Raw genomic sequence first — 12,054 nt, 5'->3', positions numbered from 1 at the left:
CAATACATAATTGTAATTGTTAACATCAGCCTTTTCCAGCAGCATTTCTCAGTATGTACATTTAATTTACTGTGTGAAAATAACTTTATTAGCCAATACCGCAATGAAAATAATAAATGCTTGAATCTTCCTTACCTACCCCTGGGGAAAAGTTCTTAACCAATATCTTATTTTCATCAAAATTTCATTAGTTGAAATTGCTTTGCTGCAGGATTTTCTATTCTTTTCTAACTATTTAAAGGTGAATTTGTTCATTCATCCATTTCTAAAATTCTTGAAAGCTTGTACTTTCTCCCCCCTTGGCCCCCTCAAACCCACCCCCATAAGTCTGCAGCCCACTATTTTAGCTAAGACAAAACCATCCTCTGTTAAATGGAATGGAAACTGGACTAAGTGGCCAAATGACAAGTACATTCATATTCAGCTTCAGTTGTATTATAGATGCATATATAGTAATTTATGTCTCTCAGCTACTACAAAAGACTCTTGATAAGCAGGTAATTTGCTAAATGGACTCCTTTATCACAGCTTACGAAAGGCGTTACATGAAAATCTGCAGAGGCATTAACATGATGTAAAGGTCATAATGTGTGACATACCTTTCAGATTATCCCGCCTAACTTGCGTTATGATGAGTAGGCTGTTGGCAGCGTCGTTCAGTGTAAAGCCCTTGATGCGGGTCTCAACTCTAAAGAAGCAGACATTTAGAAAGGAATTACTGACATGCTTCTGATATGATAATAAATGGTTGAGACCGAGGTGAAATTATAAAAACTACCATTCCAATGTTAAAAATTTTGCCACAAATGTCGACCTGTAGACAGCTTTTATGTTAGAACGTCAAATACTGAAATAGTGTTTTTTCTCTCCCTTTCTTTCTTTTTTTTGGTTCTGACAGCTGCCATAAGTAGTACCCTAGGCAGCAGAGAGAGAGAGAGAGAGAGAGAATAATGTTAAAGCGAGTGGTCTAGCTTCCAGAACATTATCTCTTAAACATAAAGATATTAGACATTGAAAAAGTCGCAGATCAGAGTCTCAGCCTGTAGGTGATTTTCGTGGGGGTTGCTGGTAGAGAATCATGTCTTGCTGTGAAGTCAGAGTCACATACAATATCCACCAGTGACAGTGAGTAACGACAGTTGTTTTTGTGCATCTAAACAACCAAGGTACATCATCACTGGGAGATATGTAGTTCATCTTGAAGCATACACTTTGTGACGGAACCACCGGTACTATTTAAAAAATCAATCTACATAACACCACATGCAGCCATTAAGTGGCATCTGACATGCAAAAATCATTGGGTTTTTGTACTGATTCTCTGGCTGGATATTTCGCAATTTGACCATAAAATATGATGCACTCTCTCTGCAAAGCATTTAAAATCTTTTATCCTACTGTGCAATCAAAATGTACAATTGCTTTACAATTCACACTTGAAATTCAACAAATCTCAGTCCATCTGTTACACAGCACTGTCAGCTTGGCTCAGTTGGCAGTCCTCTCTTCTCAGGAGGTTGTGGGTTTAGGATGAAATTTAATTCAACAGACCAAACATGTCATTTTTCAGTTGAGACACTAAACTAAGATCAAATCTGCCCACTCATGCAATTAGATATGCACTGAAGATTCTAAGGTGCCGACTGTCCTGTCCTGGCCAATATTCCTCCCTGAACCAATGTCACCAAAAATAGATAAACCGGCCAGTTATTTTTCTGCTTGTCTGTGAAACATTAACATGGTTTCTGCGTTTTCCGCATATCAGTGCATTTTAAAAGCAATTTATCAGAAGCATTTTGCAGACATTACAACATGAAAAGCAGCTACAAAAATGTATATATTATTAAATAGTTGACAATTATGCACACAATTACGTATTCACTAATTCGGATAAGCTCTTAAGATACCATTTAAAAGTAACCTGGGAGAACAATTTCAGTTATGCCATTCCAATATAGTATACCTTCAAATCATGCAAGGCAATAATCGCATCTTTTCCATATCACACTGCACTTACTTGATCTTCAAACAGCATCAGAAGCACATTTATAAAAGATACCACAAAACAGTAACTTCTCCAATTAAAATTTATTTCTTATAATGAATGATAAATCACTGAAGCGGTAATCAGAGTTTAGATGAAGCATTTGGATTACTTGAGCTTTGCTCCCGAATCAACTGAATCATACCAGGAACATTTATAGGAATGTCCTTGTTGGGCACTGGCAATGGAAAGTTATAATAAAATCAAAAGGACTTGAGTCCTCTACAGTTTAATAGTGTCTAATGCTTCCAGACTCTGGAGATGCATGAGCTGTGCCCCTTGTTAAATTCTTTGAAGTATATATATATTTTTTAAAAATTGGAGTAATTTGCTTTCATACTTGAGAAAGGTTTTCACTTGAATGCATTCAGAAAAATAAAATGTAACATACACAGACAACTGACCTGACTCCAAAACTTCACAATCATGCATGTCACCTTAGGATCACCTTGACTGTAAACGATCTGCTTACCTTCACCTGCATCACCAACCACCCCTCACCCCCATCCACTCCCTATTAGTCACTAGCTTACTCACAAGTGCAGGTTTAAGCCCTTGTTAAATGTACTGCAGGTACCAGAAAGTCTGTGAGATACAGTGCCCAGAAAAAACCATTGGCCCAAACCTCCCTGTCTCCAGATCGTTGACCGGATGTATGACCCAAGATGTGCGTCAGGACACTGTGGAAATACTGACCTCTGAGAAAACATCGGAGACTTTGGACAGTTTCAATTTACTTACCTGGATAGTTACCCAGGAAATGTTAGACAGATTAAACCTAGTTTAACTCCTGGGTACAGAACTAAGCCCTCAATCACTTACACTGACCACCCACTACCAACCCACCCGACTGTCACTTGACTCCCATTATCACAACCAGCCATCCCACCTGCCTGCCATCTCACCCACCTATTCATTCATCCACTCACCCATTCACTAAATTGACCTTTAAACTTACCATATGAGTGTCCTAAAAAATTCACCATCCCCACTCTCCCCCACCCCCGGCTCTATAGCGCTGCAACTGAACTTTTGGAGGGACGCTGCGCTCTGAATTTCTGATAAAGCCAGGCTCAGAAGAGCTGGCAAGAAATGCAGGGCAGTGTTGAGATGGGAGAAGTTCGAGTAGAGCAGCGATCCTTAGCATATCTGGGCAATTGTAAAATGAGACTACATTACCACCATACTTTTGTCCACAATCTTCAGATTCAGAGTCAAGAGCTAACTTAACTATCACTAAGCCAAGATAACTTAAACAAGTGAGTCATGGTTAAATTAACAATGAAATTAGTGGCTGCATTCATCCATTATTTGAGCAGTGTTGCTAGCAGCCTGTGTATTGCCAGTCTTCTTATAATGCTTGTAATGATCTTTGCAGGCTAGTTTTGATCTTTGGACCATCTTCCATTTCTCAGCCTGCCCACATTTCTCCAAGTCAGCTGCTTTTGTTATTGACTTGGGAGTTTTGATCAGCTCTTCCATTCGCCTTATATCCCTGATTGGCCCTTCCAATTTTATGCGACCCTCAAACAATACACCTCCATAATTTGCCTCCATTACTTTACCATGGAGTCTATGGATTACAAAGCAACTCCAACCTAGGCATGTGAATGTTCAGATCCCACTTATTCAAGCATCTCTTTAGTAACCAAACAGACAATTTATCTTACTTTTCTCAATCCTCCCTCACATTTTCTACATTTGGTTTTACTTTATTTCTCAGTTAGTGATTACAGCATACTAAGGATATCTATAGTGCTGCAGGCTAACATGCCCAACTGTCAATCATGCAGATAGCAGCTTAATTATTTAGTACTGTAATAGAGAATGTTCTTTCTGCTACAGCTAGAAATTTTGGGTAATACACCTCCAGTTTCATGCCTGATTCATCTATGCTAATACAATCCAAAATAAACTATACTGCCTAGCACTCTCCCCATAAATTTATATTTTTCGCTTCTTCAAACGTTCATCCAGTTTCACCTTAAAAGGTTCAATGGCTTCTGGCTATGCCATTCCATGTGGAAAAGCATTCCATGCTCAAACAATCCTCAGTAAAAAAAATTCTCCTTGGTTCCCTCCTCACTTCTAGTGATAAAATTTAAGTTGATGGCTCATCATCATTGCATTACCCAGAGGAAACTGTCTTTCCATAAGTCACCATTAAAACACATTTTGTAATTTTAAAAGCCTCTTTTAAGTCTCTTGTTAAATCATTTCCCACCCCTAGCACCACCTCAGTAAATGCCTTTTCTACAGGAGTGTACTGAACACAGCACTCTAAATGTGGCCTAACCCAGGTTTTGAATACATTAATCATTATCCCTTTTCTCCCCCCCAAAAAAATCTCTATTGGCCATTTTACGATTTTATCTACAATGACCTGCATTTTCTTGGAATAATGTATTTAACCCTGGAGCTTCTCATGCACATGCTTAGTGGCTTTCAAATAAGTATACACGCCCTTTCCTTTTTTTTGTAATATATTTCCTCACACATACACACATTATGTACATATCAACTCTCTTTTCTCCCTCGTAGGTCTTCGATTTATTATTCTGCCTGATTATCAGAAATGCAGATCATTTTTCTCTTGTGCATTTCTACAGACATGAGATTTTGAATCTCTTTCCAGGCCAAAGCTTTCCTGTGTTAAATGACATGCGCCATCAGTCAAACACTGCATGGCTCCCTTGGAGAAATTAAAAACTTTTAATGAAAGGATATTATCTTCACAAAACTAGAAAAATCAACACAAGAAAAAAAGTGCATAATCCACATTGTACAATCTTTCAATGGATAAGGATTACCCAATTTATCAGAGGGTCATTTGAGCTAAACTTGAACGATTACCTCACTGCACTAAACTGAACAACGCTCCTTCACCGCAGGTGCATTACTTGACCCCAAGAATTCTGAAGATCTGAAGAGAATCAGGGTCATGTGAGAATTACTGCGATCAATCCTAAGAAATTCCTTCACACTGTACAGGGTTAAACTATCCCTCTTGGTCACTTTCAGCCTTCAGGGCTCAAATAATACAGCATCAGTCTCTGGATTTTCTTACTCTCAAGAGCCAATCCCCTTAATCCCTGCCTAAGCACCCATTGCTCAGTCGTGATTTCTCCTTTTCCATCTGCCAGTCTTAAATCAACAATTTGTACATGAGACAGTGTAATGCAGACAATAAAGGATTTACATTTCACTCTCTACAAATCTTTTCCTACAGTTAAAATGCTGAACTACTGTTAGGGTGGCTGTTGGAGATTAGCGCTCTAACATTTTTTCACTCCACCTTCTTTTCCCTCAACTCCATAAAAAACTTACCTGTTTTTGACATCCATGGCTTCTTCCAATAACCCGTGACTCAGAAGAGTGTTTATGAAGCTTGAATAAGCAGCTGCGCTGAATGCAAGACCCTTCTTTTCAGCTTCCAGGAACACATTTTGGGCTTCTAACAAGAATGAAAAGAATTTCTATCAAAATAGAATTATAATGAACACACCATTCTGCTAATATTTGTAAGTTCTTAAAAGCAAATGTCAAAGAAAATCTCATTTTCAACAGTTTAAAGGAAACCATTTGGGCTTCTTCAGTCATTCATCTCCTTCAGTTTTGAAGATTAAATTTTATGAACTTATTTTATGAATACTATAGTGGAGGACAGGAAAATACATTATGTAACGCCATTCTAACTGATTTTTTAAAAATAAAATAAGACAGCAACCAGTGTGGATTTTGAACACAACCTTTATGTTCCTAACACTTTTGGCCCAATGCATCTTAAGAAACATTCCAACTAATCCCTGCTTGAAAGTACACAAATGTGAACATTGATAAAGATAGGACCATACATTTCCTTTAATTATTCCCATGACTTTGAATTTCATTTAGATATGATCTTCCACTCTCCGCACCAAAGCTGGTGTAGAGATCGGCATGCTGTTGACACTATTCAAAATTTTCATTTAAAGCTTTGCTAACTTTCTATCACAGAAATTAGCTGCAAACGGCACAGTTCCATTTTAGTGTAACCCCATCAATAGCCTTTCTGGTCTAAAATTTGAAAACATAGGGATTTGGATGTGATTTGACATAATTTTGAAAAACAGCTGAATAACAGGTTTGATTGAGTCAAGAATGAGAAAAGTGAGGTATGAAACCTTTTATGCTATCTAGAACTTCAGTTACCCAATTTGTAGAGAGATAGGGTCAGAACAAAGAATTTGCATTTATATAGTGCCAATCAAGATCTCAAGATATCCCAAAATGCTTCACAGCAAATGAAGTACACAATTTACTTTAGAGAACTCAATCTGCACACAGTCCAGGTCTTAAAAATAGCAATGAGGTAACGATAATCTGTTTTAGTGATGTTGGAGAGGAATAACCATTGACCAGGAAGCCGAAAAAACTCTTCCCCTCTTCTTTGATAGCCCCATGGACTGATTTATCCCCACCCGAGAATATAGCTGGGTCCTTGATTTAATATCTCCTCCAAACAATGGCACCATCTGACAGTGTAGTAACGCTTTAATACTGCACTGGAGTATCAGCCTAGACTATATGCTCAAGTCCTGGTGTAGGGCTTGAACCACACAACCTTCAGACGAGAGGTGCCACCAATGGGCTACAGTTGGCATTTGGAGGCAAAGTAAAAACTGAACCAAGGCAGAAAAAAATTGTCAGAAACTATTTCTTGGCAGTGTCAAACAAGCGAGGACCATCTTACACAATGTAACTTGGTGCAGGATGTTCCATAAGAATAAACAAACTAATGGTTAGAAAAGCCCCAGGGAAAAACATACATAGTTTAAGAATTAGGATCGGAGGTGAGAATATGGACCTCCAGATTAGATAATTGGTAAATAGACCAGAGTTGAAGGGAGCAGCCTCTGATAAGCAATATAGTTTGTGCAGAGACACATCGCATTTCATACTGTGCTGCCCAAAAATATCACCATTTCAGTCCTCTGAAGAGGAGAAACTAAAAAACACACTGTAAAAATTTTCAATCATTAAAAATGTATTAACCCAGAGTCCCAGGGAATCACCAGGTAGGGAAGAGAGAGATTCAAGTAGGAGAAGCTGACCTGTATTTCTATAATTGCAAGCAAACCAGTGGCACACCAGATTGCTACAGGAATTGGCAGTATACCAGATCTCTCCATTGATGAGAATCTCACGGACACAGTAGATTTCTCCATTTAATTTCTATTCTCCACAGTAACAATTAGTAGCATGCAATCAGAACATTTTACAGCACAGAAGGTGGCCATTTGGCCCATCATGTCTATGTCTTCTCTTTGAAAGAGCAGTCTAATTTATTCCCATAACCTCAGCCTTTTCTCCAAACCCTGTAAATTAGTTTTCTTCAAATGCATGTATGATTACCTTTTGAATGTTGCTAAGAAATTTGATGCCATCATCCTTTCAGGTACTGTGTTCCAGATCTTAACAACAAGCAATTTGTGAATAGTTACTTAACTAGGTCCAACTTAAACACGGAAGGCAGACTGGATTAAACAAAAAGTATTAACTTGCCAGGGAAGTCATAACAGCACATTCAAGTCAGGAGGGCTTGAACCAACAAAATAAAATAGCATTTTCTAAAGTGTGGTATGCGTGTGCACAATGAAGTAAATGATCAGGCTGACAGGGGTGTGCATCAAGATGTGCTACATTTTGTCTCCACTGCAATCATCTTCTCTTCCCAACATAGTCAGATACTAGGGTAGTAGGAGGTCTTGTGGTGCCTTGGTAGTGCCCCTGCCTCTAGGCCAGAAGCTCCAGGTTTAAGTCCCATGCCAGGGCAACAGGAGGAGTGTTCATGACATGGTTCAATGGGCTGATAACCAGCCCGGGAATCTTTCCGCCACCTCCCTAGTATTCCCCAAAGGAAAAAAAGTGTGATGGCATGGTTAAAAAAAAACTGGGGTAGTCCATCAGATCATTAATACAGCTAACATTCAACATTTTATTAAACTCTACAGGCATATGATTAGCCTATGATTCTCCTGGCCTATGTAGTTCAGTACCATACAAGACAGCCTTTTCCAATTTAGCCAACTTTAAAATTTAGTAAAATTCCAAATAAAGAAGGTTGAGAATATGCGAAGAAAATACTAATAGTTGGCACCTGAACTGAGCTCTGCCACTAGGTATAGAAATTTATTTCTAATTTTGAAATCAATAAAATATTTACTTTTTTTTTTAAAAAGTTGCCACAAATTGTACCTTGAATATTGTTCCTCTTGGAAAGTATTAGCAGTCTGCGCTGATAGTCACTGGCAGAATCAACAGGCAAATCGGTAGCTTTTATTTGTGTAGCTTGACTGAGAGTAGCAGATGAAGTGGATCTGGCAGCATCCTCATACCATATCTGAGAAACAATTTTTAAACAAAATTAGAATGTGTCAGATTTGGGCAAAATGAAGACATATAAAAGAAATCAAATGACTGTATGGCCTTTTTTTTCTATAGGTTAGGCAGTGTGTTTTATTAAAGACATTTTACTCCCTTGTTTTGACTTTAATAGTACACATCCTGCTAACTGACAGGTAGTGCAGATGACTCCAACAATGCTGCTCAGACACTGGCAGGTCTGAGTGAGAGCAGTCTAAGATAATTTTCATTATAAAAGCTGCATTAAAAAAAAAGCGCCTTTAACATAGTAAAATGTTAAAATGACACAGGTACATAAGCAGATAAAAACTGACACTGAGCCACATGAAACGATAAAGCTTGATCAAGGAGGTAGGTTTTAAAGGCCACTTTAAAGAGGGAAAGAGCCTTAGAGATATGGAGAGGTTTATGGAGGGAATTCCAAAGTTTAGGACCTTGGCAACTGAAGGCACAGGAAGTGGGGTAAGTCTTTCTGATCTGTAGCAGCCAAAATTTATGTAACTGTTTCAGTACCATATGCTTAAAGCAGATAAGATTAAAGCAGATAAGATTGCAATTTTAAATGGAAGTTTCATTCAGTTGCAAGTCCTTGCTCATCAACAGACAATGATGGTCAGCCAATGGTGCAGTGATTAAAATTGGGGGTGCTCAAGATACCGAAATTAGAGGAAAAAGGGTATCTCAGAGGATTGTGGGGCTGGAGTAAATTAGAGATAGGAAGCAGTGAAGCTATGATTTAAAAACAAGGATAAGAATTTCAAAATTGAAGAATTGCTTAACTGGAGGTCAGTGAGCATAGGGGTGATGGGTGAAAGGGACTTAGTGTGAGTTAGGTTACGGTCAGCAGAGTTTTGAGTGATCTCACGTTTACGAGAGGTGTAGAGGTTTAGGGTGGGGATTTCAGAGCCAAGTGCCTAGGCAGCTGAAGGCATAGCCACCAACACCTGGATGAAAGAATTGAGGGAAGCCGCACAGTTCTGTAGTATTTTCAGTTATGTAATCACCTCAGTGCCTTTTGCTTAAGCAGACAACGTTGATTTAAATGAAGGCTTTACTCAGTTGCAACTCCTTGTTTGCCAACAGTCAACTTTCAGTACTTTCTACATAGGTGTGCAAAGACATTTAAGTGCAAGTGTAACATTAATTTTATATTGGCTCCGTAATTGATTGGGAGGTAGGAGACAGATAGAAAGAATAAAGGATATCTTCTCTGGTTGGTGAGATATGACAAGTGGTGTTCACCAGGCATCTCCACGGGGACAAAGTTGAAGGAATAGGATTTCATATCCAAACTGATAGATGGCACATTGCTTCTTGACTTTTGGTAAATAGTGTGGATGGGAGGAAGAAATTACAAAGGGGCAAAAAGGACAAAGTAAGTGGACAAAACTATGGTAGATGGAGAAAATGGTTGGGAAGTAGGTTATCCACTTTGAATGTGAGAAAGACAAATCAGAATGTTTTCTTAACAGTAGGAGACTAGGGCCTATGGAGGAAGAAAGGCATTTAGGTGTCTATTGTCACAAATAAAAAAATCTAGTGCACAGGCAAAAATAGTAATCAAAAAAGTTACTGGCTTGCTGGCATTTATCTTAAGGGATTAGAATTCCAAAGTGAGGAAGTGATGCTTCAGTTGTACACAGCCATTGTCAGACCCCATCTGAAGTAAAAACAGAAAATGCTGGAAAAACTCAGCATCTGTGGAGACAGACTTGACGTTTCGAGTCCGTAGGACTCTTATTCAGAGCCATGGGGCAGAATTTTCTGTCTGCCGGGCCCAACCCAATCTCCGGCAGATGGGGAGACGATCCCTGCTGGAGAAGCAGGCTCCACCGCAATTTTACGTGGGCGGGCCAATTAAGGCCTGCCCAGCCTGACGTCCGGCGGGAAGCGCTATGTGCTTCCTGTGCGAGCGGGGATTACCCAAAAGCGAGAGGGCATTCTTTCGTGCATGTGCACGAAAGAGCGCACATCTCCCTGAGGCTAAGTGCTGCCTCAGGGAGATTGCTAACACTTTTAAAAAGAATAAAAATAGAAAAAAAAAATCCCTAACATGTCCCCCTCAAATAACAATGAGATGGGACATGTTCATAAATTACAGTAAAACTTTATTAAACATTTTATAACCCTTCATGAAACCTCATCCTGCCGGTGGATGAGGTTTCGTGTTTTTTCTATTTGCCACCGGGGCTCCTGGCCTGCCCACTAACCTTAAGGTTGGATGGGCAGGTCCTTTAATTGTTTAAATGACTCTGTCAATGGCTGATTTTGCTGTGCCCCCGCCTTTCTGAAAATTTAAATGGGGCAGGATGATGTCAGGGGTCCCGCCCCATGCTCGCCGACGGCAAAATTCAGTCCATAGAGTCTTCAGAGTCATACGGACTTGAAACGTTAACTCTGTTTCTTTCTCCACAGATGCTGTCAGACCTGCTGAGTTTTTCCAGCATTTTCTGTTTTTATTTCAGATTTCCAGCATTCACAGTATTTTGTTTTCATTCTCATCTGAAGTACTGAATTCATTTTGGGCACTAAACCTCAAGAAAGATATATTTGCTTTGAAAGGGGTACGATGAAGATTCAATAGACTTAATGCTCGGGCTTAGAGGGTTAAATTATGAGGGCACGTTGCATAAATTTGTTTGTGTTCTCTTGAAGTTATAAGACTGAGGGATGATCTAAATCAAGGTATTTAAACAGATTAAGGGATTCGATTAGGTAGATACAGTGAAATAATTTCATCTGCTGGAGGAATTTAGAACAAGTGGGATCTTCAGGTTAGAATAGGCAATTTAGGCTTGCAAAGAGGAAACATTTTTTCCACACTAAGGGTACTGGAAAATTGGGGTCACCCCACCTTCTAATGTTGGTTTGGTTGCTCTAGTTGCTGAGCCAATTAAAATGTTCATGATTGAGGTCAATAGACTTTTCCCAGGCAAGGGTAGCTAGGGACACGGAAGAAAGGCAAGCAAATGAAGTACAGATCAGCCATGAGCTAGTTGAATAGCAGAACAAGCTAGAGAGGCTAAATGGTCTACTCCTGTTCCTAGAAAATTTGTGAACTAACTGGTAGTGCATTAACTAGAAATTTTATAGCAACTATACATTTTGATTATGCTTTCATTAAAACTTAAGAAATGCAAATTAAATCATTTTTGGTTAAAAAGTACCTCAGGAACTTCAAATGGAATCTCTTGACCATTGGTCTTGAGTATTTCAGCAAGTAATCGGAGTGTTCTCTCTCGGGGTATCACATTTTCTTCCTGCATTTTGGTCCATGTTGCATCAGCTTTCCGCCAGTCATTATTTTCCTCTGTTTAAATTAAGAAGTTTATTTAAGACGCAAGAAGGGTGAGCAGGAAATAATTTCAGGGTCTCTTGGACTAGAATGATGTGAGGAGTGGGGTTCCACATCGGGCCTGTGGATTTACTACTCATAAATGATCTTCACTAGGGAATTGAAGGAACAATAATGAAATCTGCTAATGACACCAAACTTTGGGAAGAGCAAGCCAATTGTATCTAGCATTATGAAAGACTGAAGGAAGTAATAAGAAAGATCAGCAAGATAGTTGTTGAGGCCCAATGCAGAGAAATGTGAAGTGATA

The 12,054-nt window shown here is 39.1% G+C and overlaps 1 protein-coding gene across 1 annotated transcript in view; it reads right to left on the bottom strand.

Moving 5' to 3' along the window:
- The window catches only part of lrpprc (leucine-rich pentatricopeptide repeat containing), a 151,636-nt gene that overhangs the window by 15,796 nt on the left and 123,786 nt on the right, over positions 1-12,054 (bottom strand). The window contains exons 28-31 of the mRNA XM_041181742.1: positions 11,617-11,759; positions 8,282-8,426; positions 5,372-5,498; positions 600-688 (exon numbers count right to left, since the gene is read on the bottom strand). Coding sequence (XP_041037676.1) covers positions 600-688; positions 5,372-5,498; positions 8,282-8,426; positions 11,617-11,759 — 504 coding nt within the window. The remainder of the gene's footprint in view (positions 1-599; positions 689-5,371; positions 5,499-8,281; positions 8,427-11,616; positions 11,760-12,054) is intronic.

The sequence above is a fragment of the Carcharodon carcharias genome, chromosome 2 (assembly GCF_017639515.1).
Source record: "Carcharodon carcharias isolate sCarCar2 chromosome 2, sCarCar2.pri, whole genome shotgun sequence".
NCBI classification, from domain to species: Eukaryota; Metazoa; Chordata; class Chondrichthyes; order Lamniformes; family Lamnidae; genus Carcharodon; species Carcharodon carcharias.
This window is presented reverse-complemented; position numbering and strand designations above follow the sequence as displayed.